This window comes from Drepanopeziza brunnea (assembly GCF_022702325.1).
Source record: "Drepanopeziza brunnea f. sp. 'multigermtubi' strain 214-2 chromosome Unknown ctg6, whole genome shotgun sequence".
Taxonomy (NCBI): Eukaryota; Fungi; Ascomycota; class Leotiomycetes; order Helotiales; family Drepanopezizaceae; genus Drepanopeziza; species Drepanopeziza brunnea.
Window position 1 is genome coordinate 1,414,771 of NW_027094069.1, and position 17,802 is coordinate 1,432,572.

The 17,802-nt window shown below is 48.3% G+C and overlaps 6 protein-coding genes across 6 annotated transcripts; 2 read left to right on the forward strand and 4 right to left on the reverse strand.

Annotated features, from left to right (window-relative positions):
• Nucleotides 1-261: 261 nt before the first annotated feature.
• On the forward strand, nucleotides 262-1,999 carry L3040_004232 (uncharacterized protein; the record flags this gene model as incomplete). Its single annotated transcript, XM_007288990.2, has 5 exons — nucleotides 262-274; nucleotides 324-638; nucleotides 694-1,364; nucleotides 1,412-1,923; nucleotides 1,975-1,999. The coding sequence occupies 5 exons, from the start codon at nucleotides 262-264 to the stop codon at nucleotides 1,997-1,999; spliced, it is 1,536 nt and encodes a 511-aa protein (XP_007289052.2).
• A 1,512-nt stretch (nucleotides 2,000-3,511) lies between these two features.
• Nucleotides 3,512-5,120, reverse strand: L3040_004233 (uncharacterized protein; the record flags this gene model as incomplete). The annotated part of the gene is made up of 2 exons (XM_007288989.2): nucleotides 3,512-4,677; nucleotides 4,733-5,120. 2 exons carry the CDS (start codon nucleotides 5,118-5,120, stop codon nucleotides 3,512-3,514), a joined length of 1,554 nt encoding a protein of 517 aa, XP_007289051.2.
• A 1,771-nt stretch (nucleotides 5,121-6,891) lies between these two features.
• Nucleotides 6,892-7,836, reverse strand: L3040_004234 (uncharacterized protein; the record flags this gene model as incomplete). The annotated part of the gene is made up of 4 exons (XM_007288988.1): nucleotides 6,892-7,005; nucleotides 7,124-7,321; nucleotides 7,415-7,604; nucleotides 7,712-7,836. 4 exons carry the CDS (start codon nucleotides 7,834-7,836, stop codon nucleotides 6,892-6,894), a joined length of 627 nt encoding a protein of 208 aa, XP_007289050.1.
• A 2,949-nt stretch (nucleotides 7,837-10,785) lies between these two features.
• Nucleotides 10,786-12,155, forward strand: L3040_004235 (uncharacterized protein; the record flags this gene model as incomplete). Its single annotated transcript, XM_007288987.1, has 6 exons — nucleotides 10,786-10,892; nucleotides 10,950-11,082; nucleotides 11,135-11,256; nucleotides 11,313-11,362; nucleotides 11,489-11,730; nucleotides 11,796-12,155. The coding sequence occupies 6 exons, from the start codon at nucleotides 10,786-10,788 to the stop codon at nucleotides 12,153-12,155; spliced, it is 1,014 nt and encodes a 337-aa protein (XP_007289049.1).
• A 1,088-nt stretch (nucleotides 12,156-13,243) lies between these two features.
• L3040_004236 (uncharacterized protein) lies at nucleotides 13,244-14,677 on the reverse strand (the record flags this gene model as incomplete). Its single annotated transcript, XM_007288986.1, has 1 exon — nucleotides 13,244-14,677. One exon carries the CDS (start codon nucleotides 14,675-14,677, stop codon nucleotides 13,244-13,246), a length of 1,434 nt encoding a protein of 477 aa, XP_007289048.1.
• Nucleotides 14,678-15,645: 968 nt separating this feature from the next.
• L3040_004237 (uncharacterized protein) lies at nucleotides 15,646-17,664 on the reverse strand (the record flags this gene model as incomplete). Its single annotated transcript, XM_007288985.2, has 3 exons — nucleotides 15,646-16,751; nucleotides 16,831-17,140; nucleotides 17,188-17,664. 3 exons carry the CDS (start codon nucleotides 17,662-17,664, stop codon nucleotides 15,646-15,648), a joined length of 1,893 nt encoding a protein of 630 aa, XP_007289047.2.
• Between the last annotated feature and the right edge of the window lie 138 nt (nucleotides 17,665-17,802).

Here is a 17,802-nt window from a genome sequence, read left to right on the forward strand (position 1 = left end):
GTTCCTTATAGTGTCTTGGTGGGGGAGGGAGGGGTTGCTCTTGAAATCTTCATGCTCTTCGTCCCTTCTTCAGCTTCGAAAGTTCAACCTTCAGAATTCAATCTACAACCTTCAAAATTCAAACTTCAAACTTCAAACTTCAAACTTCAAACTTCAAACTTCAAAGGCTGAACCAATTCTCGTCTATCGTTTATACAAACTTCAAATTTGAGCAAGTCAACAACCAAAAGTACTACAGAGACTAGGGAACAAGCAGACAAGATGGCGGACTATGGTATGTTGTAATTCCCAGCTGCTCGGGAACCAAATCTGACTCGCAGTAGAGCAGAAGCCCACACCGGAGAACATGACCATGATGCAAGCATTCGAATGGTACGTGCCAGACGATCACAAGCACTGGATCCGGCTCCACGACAACATCCTGCAGATGAAAGCCGTTGGGATCGACAACATATGGGTCCCCCCTGGATGCAAAGCCTCTTCCCCTTCTGGCAATGGCTACGATATCTACGATCTATACGACCTCGGTGAATTCGATCAAAAGGGAGGCAAGGCAACGAAATGGGGTACCAAGGAAGAGCTCGTGGCGATGGTGAAGAAGGCCAACGAGGTTGGTGTAGGGATCTACTGGGATGCAGGTATGTTGCATGTCCACGTAGCTGTAAATGCTATCTTCTGACATTATATCTTCAGTGCTCAACCATAAAGCTGCTGCCGACCACAAAGAGAAGTGCCAAGTCCAAGAAGTCGATTCCAACGACCGCAACAAAACCATCTCGGACCCGTATCAAATCGACGCATGGCTAGGCTTTGACTTCCCTGGTCGAGGTGAGAAATACTCTGCGCAGAAGTACCACTGGTTCCATTTCTCAGGAACAGACTACAATGCCAGCAACGGCAAGACTGCCATCTACAAGATTCTCGGAGACAAGACGAAGGGCTGGGCAGTCGACGGCGATGTCGATTCCGAGAATGGCAATTACGACTACCTCATGTTCGCCGATCTTGATTACTCCCACCCAGAAGTTGAAAAAGACGTCCTCGATTGGGGTATCTGGTTGAGCAAGGAGTTTACGATCAAGGGCATGCGTTTCGACGCTGTGAAGCATTTCAGCGAAGACTTTCTGCGCAAGTTCATTACGCTAATGGACGAGATGTACGGTGAGGGATGGTTCTTCGTTGGAGAGTTTTGGAAAGACAGCTTGTCGGACATGAGTGCGTACTTGCAGCGCATGGGCAAGAAGTTCAGCTTGTTTGACGCGCCATTGGTGTATAATTTCAGCAAGTTGAGCAAGACTGAGGGAGGGGACTTGAGAAAGGTCTTTGATGATACGCTAGTGCAGGTCGAGCCTATCAATGCTGTGGTGAGTCCCCTCTCGGAATTTCCTTGTGATGATGCTAATGAATACAGACTTTGGTCATGAACCACGACACTCAACCCTATCAAGCCCTTGAGGCTGCCATCGAGCCCTTCTTCAAACCGCTAGCTTACGCTTTGATTCTCTTGCGTGATCGCGGCTACCCCTGCGTCTTCTATGGTGATCTCTACGGTATTAAAGGCGAGCACCCATTCCCACCTTCCTGCGGAGGTGCTCTTCCATCCCTGATATTGGCCCGTAAACTTTATGCCTATGGTAAACAAGCCGATTATTTCGACTTTGCTACCTGCATTGGCTGGGTTCGCTACGGTACCTGGGACAAGCGATTCGGATGTGCCACAGTCATGAGCAATGCCGGACCTGGTGAGAAGAGAATGCACGTGGGTGAGATGCACGCGGGGGAGAAGTGGACGGATGTTCTTGGATGGGGAGAAGGGGAAGTGGAGATTGATTCCGAGGGATATGGGATATTTACTTGCCCTGGTGTAAGCCTGGCTGTCTGGGTGAATAAGGAAGCGGAGGGCAGAGATCAGTTCGGGAAGTTGTGAGTGCCGGTCTCCTGCCCTGACATTAGTAATTGCTAACAATCTTTTAGTGACAGTGATATCTACAAGACCTAGTAGTCGGTATTTTGGGATATACGTAAAAAGGGACATGATCTTTCTACCGAAGTCAGCGAGCGTTTGTGTGTACAGCGAGATTCGGTGGACTCTTGAAGCATAAGAACTTATATACCAAGCTACTCCATCAGAATTTATATTGACGTAGTACAATATTACTCTATATTGTCGAAATAATATTAATGAATCTGTTCCTCTGCGTTGGTCTTGCGGGTACAGAAGCATTGGAAATTGTTCAGGGAAGGGAATGGGTGGGTTGGTGGCAGCGAGCTGCTTCGGGGTGTATATCGAAAAATAAAGTTGGCTTTATTTTTTCTTCTTCTTTTTTGTTTCTCTCCTGTCTTTCCTACTTTGAGGGTAACAGCTAGGCTAGGAGCTCAACTTGGATTACATATCGTAATTGTACGGTGAGCTTATGAACTAAAAGCATAGGAGAGAAATACGGGGGGTTGAGATTGAACTTTCTTTCGTCAGTGGTCAAAGTTTCTTTGCGTACTGTTCTTTTTTCTTTTTTTTTTTTCCAAGTTTTTCTTTTACTTCAACTTGAGCCCTGTTTCAGCTACCGAATATGATTCTGGGAGAAAAGCCAGAGGTCGTTTTGGATTTTAGCTTGTTCGCAGGAGCAAGTTGTTTTTACCTAGGTATGCTCGCATGTTTTTCAAGCTAGGTAGCCTCATGGGATCGATCAGTGGAGAGAGAGGGGGGGGGGGGGGGGGGGGGGGTTCCCTATAAGGAAAAGGTTATTATTATCTCTTCTAGGTCCCAAATTTGAATCTTTTTCGGGTATCCGGCTGGATGAATTACGGATGGGATCTGTGGAGAAGAGAGGTGAAAAGGTGTAGGTAGATTGAAGCGAAGAAGATAGGAATCTGGTAGAGATAGATGGATGGATGTTCCTTCGAACTTGTCGTGCTGGGATTTGTTTTGAGGATATCGGTTCATTGATGATGGCGTGGCGGAGAAGTGACGGGGGCAAATAAGTGGTGTGCGACGTTCGGGTTGGGAATGGAAGGGATACAATACGTGCTAACTCACGTTCGTCCCGTAGATGAGCTAGAGAGCGTGGTTGCAAGACCTGGAAAAGAGAGAAATCACCACAGCAAGGAAGGCGTTTGGGATTGGGTATTCTTTGATATAGCTACAGAGGAGGGGAAAATCGATATTTTTAGCTGGAGGGAAAACATGGCCAGATGGGAACATGCGTGATGTTGCTTAAACAAATTTTTCACGTGAGATTTGTCGTTCTTTCCATATTGACAGGGCCAGAGCTAGCGAAGTTTGTTACTTGATGGTGACGATTCTTGATGTGCTCGATCGTAGACTGAGAATAGGGCTCTGGCTCTGAGTCAAGGGAGTTTTCAAGATAACTCCACTGCTATAGACAAGTATCGGTGTCAAGACTAAACAACAGGGCGAATGAATTTGGGTTGTGTAAAGATTCGGTCTGCCAGAAAAAGAATAAAGAAGAAGAAATTTGATGCAGAGAATTACGAACAGTAAAATTCCTTCATATCAAACTGGTAGAGCCATCGAGTTTCCAACAGCCTGCGGGTTCCAGAACACAAACGTCGGATCCACCCGCATCTTGATATCCAGCAGCTTGTTATACGTCGCCGCACCGTAGTATTCCTCAGCGGCCGTCATCGCATCCAAGTCCGAGTCCACATAGTTGATGTAGCCCGAGAAATCCCCATCGGGCTGGGCATTTTCCACGGCAGCATTCAGGCCATCCACGAAGCCGATGGCCGCCGGGTCGTAGGGAGGCTGCTGGGCGGCTGTGGATTCGTAGTTCTGGAAGACCCACAACGTATCTCGCTCAGAGTAGGCCGATGAGTCCGGCGACGGCGCGTTGATGGCCGATCCAGGGCCACCGTAGAGATTGATGATGGAGTAGAAGGGACCTTTGCCTTGGTTGTCGACCATGTAGGCCCAGAAGGCGCGGATAGCAGCGGTGGTTAGCGGCCGTGCGTTCTTCGAGACGATGGATTTCGCGTAAAAGGTGTCGTGGGACGTGTATTCGTGGCCCAGTGGCTGTGCCAGAGGATATGGGTCAGCGAGAACTGTGAGGGCTTCGATCCAGCCCTGCTGTGTGACGGTGGGAGAAGCCGCTCCTGGGAACCCGGCAAGCATCGCTGGGAAGACCGAGTTGGTGAATGCTGCCGTGTCGCAATCCATGCACCATCCGCTGATGCTGAATAAGCCGCTCGTGTCGGTGTACATGCCGAGAGTGATATTGGGGGTGAGCAGCGGCGAAGTGAGCACAAAGTTTTGGAGCTTCTCGAACCCTGCCGTGACGGTCTCAACGTTGGTCAGGGACGCAGCCAGATCGGCGCTGAAATACGTGACGGAGGCTGGAGCTGGCTGGGTCTGAAGGTAGAAATAAGTCGCAATGGCGAATGCATCTCCTGCTCCTTTCATAGCGTAGAAGACATCTGGGTATGACTCGCAGCTAGTGTAGATCTGTGATCCATTGGCGAGGACAACATCGATTCCGACAATGGTATCAAGAGTGATGCCCCATTTTCTTGACGCATAGCCGTACCCGCCGTGTAAAGCATGACCTGCAATGCCCACCCCCGAGCAAGTTCCATGGGGGAGACCCCGCTGGGCCTGATCGAAGATTTCTATGGCAATGTTTCCCAGTCTTTGCCCGGCTCCAATTTTCGCAATGAAGGTGCCTGTTCCGCCGTTAGAGGACCGATATTCGAGATCTCTTTGATTGATAATACTCACTTTTGTCAACATCGATCGATGCGAATTTCTCCATATCAACAATCAAACTCCCATCTTTGCCGCCACTCGAGTAACTTGCATACGAATGCCCGCCCCCTTTGGCTTGAACTTTCAGACTCGCGGCTGCAGCACACGTAACCGAAGATGCAACCTGCTCCGGTGTTTCGGGGACAGTAATAACTGCCGGCTCATAAACAAGTCGAAGGTTGTACGGCGTCGCATAACTTGTCCAATTCCCGTCACTCTTCACAACAAAAGGGACGTTCTTGGACGTCAGGCAATCAAGGACATCGTTCCGGGGCTTTCTTGGACTATATGGAGCAGCTGCATTTACAGAGGTGGCGGCAACCAGGGACCCGACGAGCAGCTGAAATAACGAAGGATACATATTTGATATCCGTGAGTTCCGATTACAGATGAATATGAAATGGATATGTAGATTAACTTTGCGAACTGTGGGAGGGCTGGGTAATAAATATACTTCGAAGAAAAAAGGATAGGGTGGATATAGTTTAGGCGAGTGAGATCAACATCGCCTAATCATACCCCTGATCGGAGTGCTAGTCAGAGGCAAGGTTTGCGGTTTCTAGTACCCTTCACCGATACGGTCAATTTTTTCGTCATTTTTCTTTTACACGCGATTGATTATGAACACTATGACTAAACATAATGCCCACACGGGAGATAAAATCTTTAGAGCTATAGCTTTTAGAATATTTAATTCTTGCATTAAACCGAGCACGATTGCCGCTGAATTCGTTGTTCTTCTTCGTTTATTTAACGCGAGATTTAGAAGCCGAAAATCATATATTATAAAAAGAGCTTAAATAACGCATTATCGTATAGATAATGTGGAGGCTTAAGTAGGTATACTTTGTTTTTAATATTTATTATTTTTTAAATAAAAAATCAGTATACGTGTTGTGATGAATTGATTATGATGCGTTGCGCAGCTGTCTAATAAGTAAAGATGCGAGGCTTTTGAATTGATCGGTACACTTAAAAAAACACGAATTATGATCATCGATAAATCTACTCTCACGTTGGGATATTGAAAATATACTGCGATATAGACTCGAAGCTAGCGACTGCGATTTTTCAGAAGGCTACAAGTAATTATTTGTGGTTATTTAATTATTCAGCTGTATATACAATAGAATAGTATTAAATAAGCGCGAACGAGGTTGAAATACAGATATAATTGCGTTCCAAAACTCCATTGATTCCTAATTTTTTTTCCTAGAGTAGGTCTAATACTAAAGAACGATATGGTATTTTATTATTAATTTTTCAATCAAAAAGTGTGTAAGTAATATATGTTGCAATAAAAAAGGTCAAAAATTTGACGGTATCGCTGAAGGGTACTAGGAACCGCAACGCCTCTGACTAGTACTCCGACCAGGGGTACGATTACTGTAGCACCTCGTGAATACGGAGGTGAGATGTCGTCACGCCCAGGCGTCTCTTTCGAACCCAAAAATAGACATCGAATCAAAGCTGGCTCAGCTTCAGCCTGTTCAACTCTTCTCTGTACAACGAACACAGGTGACCCATCTGTTGATTGCAAGCGGACGTGCTGTGCGACGATCTTTTCGTATTTGCCTGACCGATAAATTTTCAGTCTTACTGCTCGAGTAGTGCTTATGTGTAAAGCTTCCGAGCGGTCTGACCAGCTACGTCGGTGGCGTAACCATCGCTACCGGATGAAGGCTTTGCCACCGTGGCTGGAAGACTGTGGTAGGAAGCTTAAGCAGTTATTGGGCAAGCCCAGGAGTTTTGGGTATAAGTGAGGGTCAGCCTGAAAGAGGGCGAGAATGCCCCGGGATTCTTTTGGCTATGGGAGGTGGGCGAATCTATATGTAGACCTGGACGAAGAAATTGCTGTTTTCAGAACTCGACGGAAGAGCTATAGCTGCTGGAGCCGGTAGAGAGATCGAAGTTATTCGTGTCACAGATCTGGTGGATGAAGTCAATGATTGCAATGGTTACGCGGTGCCGTTATGGAAGGAATGATGCTGAGGATCGGGCTCACTAGTGAGTCGAAGAAGTTGGTTATAATCACTGACTAACTATTAGAATGACAAGTCCCCTAAACTCCAATAAGCATCATGTTTCTCAAGTGATGAATATCATCGCTGCTCCCAGCTCTTTTGCACCCTCTAGCAAGTAGCCAACATGCTAGTCAAGGCAGTCTTCTCCGCCGACGTAATGGTCAAATCGTACACGGACTTGACCTTCGTCCAAGCCTTCGCGTAGGTGCAGTAGAATGAGGTCTGAAATACGCGAATCTCGTCAGCATTATTTCTCTGGAGTGGCTGTCTCCCCAGCAACCGTCGTACACGGCAGCGACTTGCTCCTCGGATAGTAGGAGTGTTAGATGGATGTACTCACCAACGGCGGCTTCCAGTTTTCGGGCCCGGAATCACTCTTGGCCTGGTTCACGTTATCCGTGACGGCCCATAGCTGGGGGTTCGTCAGGTCGTTGGCGAAAACCTGTCTCTGCGCAGTAGTCCAAGCCGCGGCTCCGGACTTCCAGGCATTGCTTAATGGCACCATGTGATCGATGTCTACATCGGAAGCGGCTGTCCACTAGAGGCAAGTTGTCAGTAAGCTTTATAAGATTACGATTCTGAGTTGCAGAACGCAGAGAGAGAGAGAGAGAGAGGAGGGAATCAGTCTTACGGTCGCTCCGTCGAAGGGCGAGAACCAGGATCCGGAGGTTGAGGCACAGGCTGTGTTCGTAACGACGTTGGTGCCGTCGCGGATCAGCACTGTCTCTCTGGTGTTGCAATTTCCTGAGATGGTGATCCAAGAGGGGAAGAGGTCGCGCGAGTAGCCAGTTTGGGGGCCCTGGGCTGCAACAGTGAGGCCGCTGGGTCAGGCACCGAGAAGTCAGCAGATGATCTCGCTTTTGAGTAATGTATAGCTAAGATACTAGAAAGTTGGGATTTGGCTATTTCCTGGGAAAGAAATCCTTACGCGAGAAGCGTCCTTGCTGTAGCGGTTGTGGGGATGCCGGGAGGGGCGCGGACTTCGATGGGTGCTGTGAGGACGCAAGTAGATATGGATAAGAGGAGGGTGCTGAGGACGGCGAGGGAAACCATGGCGGCCAGCGAGGTTCAAGTGGACTGACTGAATGCGATACTTGCTGAGAGGGATGCAGATATCAAAGTGTGAGAATTAGAGCAGCCAGCGAACCCTACTTATATATGTCTTCCTCTGACTATACATCTCGGACTTAATCATAACAATCCACCGTCTCGTCGACTGTATGCAGAGGCCGTATCTCATCTGCACGAGCATATAGACATCATGGCTAATAACGACTCTTCCCCTCTGCCTGGAATCCAACCTTCTCATTCCGGCGACTCCTCCGGCGAACAGAGCTGCTTGGCTCAGATCCGTATATGATATAAGCTTATACAGAGTCCTCTTTCGCCAGATATGTTTCAATCGAGCAGATGACAGCCTTATCGAATAATGTCGACACATGAAGTGCAAATGTATCTGCATCGCTTGGCTCTCTCCAGACCTGCTCTTTTGAGAGGATAGCGGCAGGGCCCGAAAGTAGTTCAATAGTCAAATCTGGTTGTCAAGGACACACGTGAGATCTTCGAAGACGGGGATGTATACGTATAGATGTATCTACAGCTCCAAGATCAAGCCTGAGGTTGGTAGTTGTTTGTGTACCCTTGCGGAAGCTATTTAAAGTATATTATTCCGAGCTAGATAAGCACTGGCGTGATTGCTTATGCGCCCACTTTGGATTGATAGGCCATGTTATATATGCCGTTTATACCCACCCACCTTATCGCGGTATCGATCTCGAAGTGATAGGCAGGACATGGACATGTCGTACAGATTCCACGTGCGCGGGGTAGATCCAAAGAAGGCAGTTGCGAAGCAAAGATAAGCGAATTACGCAGGCTGGATATCAATATTAGATATCACAATTGGCACCGAATCAGCAGCTGATCAAAAGATCCATCTCCGCTGATCAGAACCAGTTTGGGCCCTGGTGTTTCTCAAATTCAGACTTCACATTATCTCAAAATCTTCCGGGCTGCTTTTCGGTATTTCAGGGTTAGCGAGACAAAATCGTCGTAGCCAGATGAAATAATCAGTCTGATCAGTTGAGTTGGACCCACAAACCCTCGAATCCCTTTGCGGTGCGTCTAAGGCCTTTTGGTCGCACTTTGATGGGAAGTGTCTAGAAATCGAGTCAACATTTCCATTCCACGAGCTATATCAGCGCCAATTTATACTTATATTTGCTCGGAGGTAGCTGGAACGATTCTCTGTTCATTCTGTTATATAATAATTCAATCTTATATAGTTTTAGTCTTGTTATAATAACTAACTATACCGTTAAAAATGGGTTGATTTTTTTTTTCGCAGCGCTTGTCCATCGGAACGCCCTTTGAGACTTCAATCAACTCGATCGTTATAAAATATATTAAAAACACGCTGAAGGTAAGACATCTAAGACGAGTGTCGACACGTCTTACTTTTACTTATTAATTCTTATTTAAAAGCTTTATAATACTTAAATATCAATAATTAGGCGTGGTTTCCAAATTCTATTCATTAACACTTAAAGATTTTAAGCTAATTACGTGATTGATATGAAATTGTCTGAACAAAGATAAATGAACAGAAAAATCTCTACAAATCAGCCTTACTAGCTAATCTCTCCGAGGCTGTTCGAAAATGTCGATTTTGAAAAATAAGTATGGACATTGATGTCGGCCGTAAGATCTCGGACTTAATCGGTCGGATTTCGGATTTAAATCAATCGGATTTAAAAATAATCGCTTATCACGCTGCACCGACGCTATAATCGTCGGGTACCTTGAATTCAATTTGTAAAAAATTCCGACCTGGGAATATTGAATATTGAATATCGACAGATAGCAGATATCTTTGGGCATATCTCATAGAGAGAATCGGCTGTACTAGCTAATTACTAAAAGGTGGTAGCGATAACGGTATACGTAGTATACGTTTGAAATTTCTTACGGTTATTCGGATGGCTTTTGCGGGACCGCCCTTCCCCTTACCCCCTTTTCAAGCACATCAGCTATCGCGTTTCCTAGTAGTAAAGCTATGACAGTTTGATCGTGAACGCGCTTGATTGGAGCATTTGCAAATGGACCCGCCCCGATTATGATAACACACCTTTACTAATCGATCCCCAGTTGCTTGCAATACGTAGCTGGTGGTACGCAAATAGAGCACGGAATAGGTGGAAGAGAAGCTTTCGTTATTGATGAGCCTAGTTTGGGTTTGAATTTGGATGCTGGTTTTGTAGCGCTTTGAGGATTTAATAACACTGCGAAATTTTAGATTGTAAATATTCTATTTTGCAAATCTGAACTCATTGGATTACAAGTACTAAATAGACATGATCTGAATCTTTCGGTTATCGAGATTAGCACAGTTTGGCGCTCATTTTGATAGATTATGTTCTTGAGTCAGACGCGTTATCCTCGATAGAACCTTCGGCCTTTGATTGGTCAATACTAGGCTGGTTCAAAATCGAGGTAATCAACGCGGAGGATTTTGAGATAAGATTTCACATACATTCAAGAATCTCTTTGTCAACACCTCTGGTGGGAAATTGTCAGCCTCTTTCGGTAATAGATACGGCTCTCAGAATTGGCGTCCGATAAGGAAGATTGCAATTTCTCGAGCACATACTTGCATTTCAGATCTCAAATGTTCCTCCTGGGGACTTCAACTGTTGCCAATTCATGTATCACCTGTTCTCCGTACTGCAAACTGCCAGAGTTCGAAAGACTTTTTTTTTGGATTGAGTAAACATCTGACGCAGCTATCCACCTATGCTTCATTTATTCATGCGAATCAACACTCCGTAATTGGGAAGAGGGGTTACTATGATCAAGTTCGTGGTTCGGGATCAGATGCTCCGCTTCGCTCAACTTTAGCCCGTGATACTTGGGGTCATTCCAAATCTTTCTCAAATATCTCCTCGATGTTAGGTGCAGTATGGAAATCTCTCTATACCTGCATTTCTGTATCGAATATCCATTATGAGGGTGGTCACATTAGGGACAAGTTTATGTTGGCTCGGTCTTAGCCAGGCTTTGACGACGTCTAAACCTTCGACCAGCTTCAGATGGGATGATATGAAGTACATGTGAGGGAACTTTTACACAGGCTGTTGATAAGATTAGGTACTGATTGATGTAACCAGACTTGCCTTTGGCGACTCGTACACATACGTCCAAGGAACGGCAGGGCGTTCAAATTACTCATTCGTTGGAGACTATCTGAACTATGCATACACTCCCAAAACTTTGCTGACGAGCGAGATCGTCAAGAACCGAGTATGTGTGCCGAAGTACATTGGGAGATTATATCTTGACGCGAAATGTACAGACATCAGCGGGTGGACCAGACTACGTCGAATACCTGACGGGATGCTTCTCCGGCCTGCCTTCCGAGTGCCCGAGACAGCTTTGGGACTTTGCCTTTGCGGGAGCGGATGTCTCTGCCAGATTGTAAGAGCTCGTGGAATAGGATCTCTTCTGGTGACTCATTTTCTCACATATCACAGCCTTCCACGCCATCACAACTTCTCGGTCCAGCTTGATGAACAAATCATACGTACGTACGTTCTTGGGCGACTAGGTTACCTCCCAATTCGGACAGCTCCCCTGGACTTGATCTTCCATTGCCTCTTTTGTCCTGAGACGTTGGCAGTTAGCATTTACTGACTCGCACATTATCTAGAATGGTCTCTCTACGCTAAGCCTGTCCTCCCAATCGATGTCTCTCGAGCACTGGTCGTCATCTTCATCGGCATCAACGATATCAACGACTCAGCCATGTTCACCTTCCCTCGCAAGAACGCCACAGACTTTCCGTCTTTCTACGCCCAGATCATCCACGCGGAGATGGATTCCGTCGCGAAGATATACGACGCCGGCTACCGGAACTTCCTATTCATGAACCTCCCCCCACTGGACAGAAAAGTACGTCCATCCCACCCCCAACTCATTCCTCAACCCAGCATATTGACAAATTCAATAAAACCCAGCCGGGTAATCAGCTGAGCGCAACCTCACTCCCGAACAGCACCATGGTACACCAATACAACCTAGCCATCTCCTCCGCCGCCGCCCAGTTCACCGCCGCGCACCCAGGAGCCCACGCCATGGTCTTCGACAGCTACGCCTTTCTCGCGGGAGTAATGGACCACCCCTCCCGGTACGGCATCACGAACACGACGGGCTTCTGCCCCAGGTTCAACGCCCCGGACATAGCCACCAACTACGCGGCCTACGGCTGCCAGCCCATCGGCGACTACTTCTGGTACGATTCTGGACACATCACTTGGACCGTCCACCGGCACCTCGCGCGCGCGGTGGAGAGGTTTCTGGTGGGCCAGAGTCGCTAAAGTGGCTGGCTGGCTCGCTCGCTTAGGTAGTTCGGACAGAGAGGTGCTGGATATGGTAATGAAACAATTATTAGTCACCTCGTCTATCTTGATAACTTCTCGAGGCTCCTCGACCACTTTTTCTCTGTGAATTTGGCCCTTGAATCTCCCTTGCACTTGCATCGGGACCCTTCGATTTTGTCAGACTCCTATTGCTGATATATAAGGATGCCTGCCTATTTCGGAATTCCACCTCCTCTCTTCTTGATTCTCGTCTTCTAGAAAACAAAGAAGATACGTCTATCTATCTATCTATCTCTCCATCTATCTAACTTTCTCTTCAAAGGGGGCTAGAATCACAAAACGTTTGACCACCACTTTACTACTCAAAAATAAATAATAAAAAAAATATATATAAATGCATGTGTCACACATAACAACCGCACTCCCCCCATCCCTTCTCATCTCCCCTCTAGCCATCTCTATCAGAAACAAACCTCTCAAGTCAATACAATAACGAAAAGAAGGCCCAAACCTCCACACACGGATAGAAACAAATGAAAACAGATCATGTGACTTACACACATCTCGCATCTCATACCCCCTCCCTCCTTCGTCCCTTTTTCATCTATCTATCTGTCGAAATCACTTCGCAACACCTCACTAGCCGGCCACAACCCAAGAATGGAGGGGAGCTTATTGCGGAGTGAGCGCAAGTAAAGAATCGGTTACTCCCAACGCTAGCTATATACATCCAATGTTTCTCCATCTTGTATTCATATTCGTACAGCGGGGTCAATCGAGCGGTACTGGGGGCTGGCTGGCTCGTAGGGAAAGCAACATTGGATCATCGACGGAGCCAGTCAGTCACGCCATTTCCTCACCCGACATCACAAATATGTAAAATAACATGACCTTGTATCATAAATAGAGGAAGAAAAAGAAGCTAGTATTATAGATCCAGTCTCTGGAACATGACATGACTATCGTCTGTATTATTTAGGGGGAGAGAGAGACTCTCCAAAGAAGAGTGCCATCCTGCCTACTCTAACGCCATGAACGCAATTTCGCTTGGTATCATGTCACTGGAATAAAAAGCAATAGAAGAACTAAAAGAACACGCTCCTCTTCTTCGGTATCTTGTTCCGACCCCCAAATCCAAAAAACCCATTAGGGCTCGCCGAGTGGTTGCCGCTCGCCTGCAAATACGGACTGCTGCTATTCTGCGGCCTCGGGGTAGATCCGAATCCGGCCGAGCTGTACCCGTGAGGTGTGCTCGCCGGCCTGGCAACCGGTGTGGGCACAGTATGTGGCGCGCTCTGGTGCTGCGGTAACGCGGCTAACGCCTGCGGTCGAGGACTGGGCGCAAACTGCACGCGCGGGGCTGGGACGCCGTATTTCTTCCGCAGCCTCTCCGTCTCTTTGGCTACCTCTAGCTCTCGACGTTTCCGCTCTCTATCCTCCTGTTCGAGCATTTTCTTGATGCGTTTCTGCTCCTCGTGTTCGGCTTTTGCGCGAGCTCGCTCTTCCTCTTGCACGATGCGTTTTAGTCGTTCGGTTTCGGCGTCGATTTCCCATTGTGTGCGCGGGTCAGCAGGGGGTGGTCTGGAGACGGGTTGCTGCTGCTGGCGGCGGGGGGGTTGCGGGGGAATTTGCGATTGTGGGATGTTATTCGTCCTCTGTGGTGGTGTAGACATGACTGCTCCTGACATGAGGGGGAGAGGTGGACCGGATTTCCCTGCAATCAAGGGGCCGCTATTCTTCCTCCCTCCATGCGGATTAGCTGCTCCGACGGTAGGAGAACTGATATTGAACATCTCTCGGTTGGGGTTGAAGAAAATGTCTTTGATTACAGTTGCACCGAGCAAAAGCACCACCTCGAGACCCTTGACATCTTCCACATCTACTCTGTGCATGTTCGGTTGGTAAATCGTGAGATTCTTTCCACCTTTGAACATCGCCACTGTGATATCAGGCTCCTTGGTCTTCCTGCCATTTGTTGACTTTCCCGCTAAGAAACACGAAATATCTTTCGATAGCTTCCCATCCCTCCTCCACTTAAACGCAATTTTAGGCGTGAGAGATGAAGCTGCAGGGTCACTCTGGCTTCTGTCAAGGGACGAGGCTGAAGGTAACCGGAAGGTATTCTGCGGCATCTCGAATTCCCAATACGCCGAGCTGAAGGTCGTGCTCGGGATCTGCCTGATGATTACCTGCTGATCGGGATTGTACAGCTGGACTGTAAAAGCGTTGGGCACGATCGGTACAGGTGGCGGCGGCAACCCGTTCTCAGCGGCAGCAAGACCTGGTTGCTGCCATTCTGGACGCACCAGCACCTCGGCAAACAGGACCTCAGGGCTGTACGAGTCGTACAAGCCTACCGCGTAGCAGTTCTTCGAGGCTGGGAGGTTCGGCTCAGGTCGTCGCAGCGTGTATTCGGGTTGGAGCTCTTCTGCACCATTCTCGCGCAGGAAGATGGTGCTGGAGGCGGGAATGTCGGAGGAGGGCTTGATGATGAAGCATGGGAGATTTTCGTCGAGCATTTTGGTTGCGCCTGCGAGGCGGTGTCACCTCTAGGTCTTTTGGTATGGTATGGTATAGTGTAGTGTGGTGTGGTGTGGGTTTAAGCTGGTATAGGGGGCAGGGCAATTCCGCGCGTTGGGTTATGTGTGAGTTGAAAACGATGGTGTACGAAGTAGTCGTTGTTGGCTGGTGAGAAGTGAGCAGTAGTAGTTTAGGTTAGATAGGGTGTATGTTTCATGATCAAGGTCACAGCTCTTTGAAGGACTTGAGATTCGAGAAACAGAAACAAAAGCAAACAGAAAGGAGACAAGACGGCCTCTTTCATCACGGGTGAGGCTGAGGAGGCTGAGGGCCGAGGGCCGAGGGCTAAGGAGGCTGGGCGTCTATTCTTAGTTTTGCCAAAGACTCACTTGAGCATAACTCGACCGTCATACCTGGCCTTGTCTTGGACCCTTAAGCGATGCGACAAACGGTTGCGAGGCATTCTCTGACGGAGAAGCATGATTCAGAAGTCGGAATTCCAGCAGCGGAACTCGCTTCGCAGCAGATAGAGAAGGCAAGTTTCATAGAATCTCCCAGTCCCAGATCTGAGCAAGAAGTTGCTGGATGCGCCAGATATGGCTATAATTTTTTTTATTTTTAGATTCAATAATCGTAGTATGTACCTAGGTATGCACACATACTTTCATTCTAGTCTCCTTCCATCCTCGGCATATTCAGGACATTACAAATTTTCTGTTGTCCGCTCGTCATGTCGCCCTTTCCCCCTTGCCTTTCCTTTCTCTTCCTTTCCTTTCCTTCCCTTTCCTTTCCTCCCTTCCTTCCCGTCCACTTGCCTTCCCTTCTCAAGACTCCTCGCTATGCTAAATTTATCCATCTAAGCACCAGGCTCAGGGACCACTAAAAGGTTATATACACAAGAACGAGACTGCATGCAATTCATGAGCTCATCAGACCATTCCCATCTCTATCTCCATCCTAGTAATCCCTAGTTTAGAAACGTCTTCGTGTCCAAGATGCTGCTCGGTACTCTCGAGCCTTGATCGCTCAGTACTCTCGAGCCCGGGTGATATCTGAACGCTGTGTCCTCGCTTAGCATGCGATTATGACGAACTCCAACATTAGTCCGGATAGGATGCGGGATGGGCGGCATCGGTGGGATCTTCCGGCCGCTTTGCTGTTGCCTGTCGACGTGGTCTGTCTGCTGGGCAACCCATGAGTTGACGGTGCGGAAGCGGGGAGCCGAATCCTGGGAGGTAGTCGTGTACATCGTGTCTCGGTCACCCTTCAATGCCGGGGCCTCAGGTACGGAAGTTCCCCACGAGAGTCTAGCAGCGGCAGTTTCGGGGTCGCGTGACTGGCGATAGGTTTGTCGAGAGCCGCCAGCGTTAACTGTTGGCTCTGGCATGATGAGCCCGTCCCCAAAGCCAGAGGACAGCGAAGACAAGTAGCTAATGCGGTTGATCTCTCTTTGGCTTGGGTCGTAGGCGCCCGAGGTTGTCAGCGTGTTCTGCGAGCCTGGTTGTCTAGATAGCATCATGTTACTGCCAGTGTTGCTATAGTCCGAAAATAAATTACCACCAGCTGCGCTCGAACTAAGTGAGTTGCTGTAGGCACTTGACGGTTCTTGGCCCTGGTTAATGTTATTTTGACCCCCGACGCCGTAGAAATCCTGAGTAGCGAAGGTGGGGGCAGCCTGCTCAATCGGCGAGGATGTCTGAGGATACTGAGGGTTAACGAAAGGGTTTGAATTGTCAACCAAGCCCGGTTGGAAAGGCTCAAGCGGTTGTGAATTTCTTCCCAAGGGCGTAGCAGCGCTTCCTGGATTCGGCATCGGGTATGGTGAGCCAGATGTCGAATAGTAAGCCTCGACCTGTCGTTGCGTCGGTGAGGATTTCTCATCAGCGCTGTAACCTGCGTAGTATTGCGGGGGGTAATCCATATAACCGTCGTTCTCTTTTCGCCATCCATACCAGCCTCTTGGGCCCCCTTTGCCAAACTTCCTGTGCTTGGTTGAGACCCCAAAGTAAAATCTCCGCCCTTTCATTTTCAAGCAAAGAAAAATTACCAGAGCGGAAAAGGTGACAAATGCGCCTGGATACCGTTAGTACTTCCTCGCTCTCCCCCAAATCGCTCTCCCCCAAAGAATGGATATCGGAAAATTAGACCTTACCTATGGCTGCTAGGGCGATAAGCCAGTGTGTAGCGCTGCTGGACAGTGTCCCGGGCCTTTCCTGTTGCCGGGGGGAGTCATCTTGACCTGGCAACGCGGACATTGTAGCAGACGCTACTGCTACTGTAGCCGAAGTCACAACTGTAGAGGTGGCCGTCATTAATATATGTGGAGTGCTAGCTGGTCGGTCTTGATCCGGCTCGTCCAGACCCTTTCGAGGTCTACCCAGCTGTGGTCGCGCCGTCCAGGCTGGTAGTACGGAAATTGGGATAGTCGTTGAAGATGGCGAAAAAGTTGTGGATGGCGCGGTCTGTAGATTGTTAGTTCAGCGACATGAGCCCGAGCTAGAAGTCCTACAATGCTCGCTGCAGCAGCAGCCATATAACCAGGTTGTGTAGATGAGCTGGGTGAGCTCGAGGAAATTGTGGAATTCGTAGCTGTTGATGAGGTGAAGGGTATCGAGGTTGTCATCCATATAGTAGATGTAATTGGAGGAGCCGTAGACGTTACGACAATAGTCGTGGGTTCAACAGTGCCGATGGGAGAAGCCGCTATCGCAGGAGCGTACATAGTCCTGGTCGCGATCACGGAAGAGGTCGCAGCAGGAGTAGCCAGTAGCGGGAATTTCTTTCCATCAACGCCCGTTCCAGGTATTGCCAGCGGTTGCGGCACCATATTCCCATTGATGTCCACTCGTTGCTTTCCTCCATAATTATCATCGCCCCTCACGTTGAGTATCTTGAAATGTGACCGAGTTGGAGAGTCTCGCCGTTGTTGCAATACCCCAAGTGGGCCCTGCTGTATTTGATCCAACGGTGCCATTGCCGTGCTCATAACCTCCCAGGCGCTCGCTGGCCCTTCGTATTATCTATCCTTCGCCACGGTGCCTGGTATGCTGAGCATACACTGATGCTCGCCAAATAGTCCCGCCCTTCGTTGGAATGCCTGGAGAGCTGTCTATTGCAAAAACTG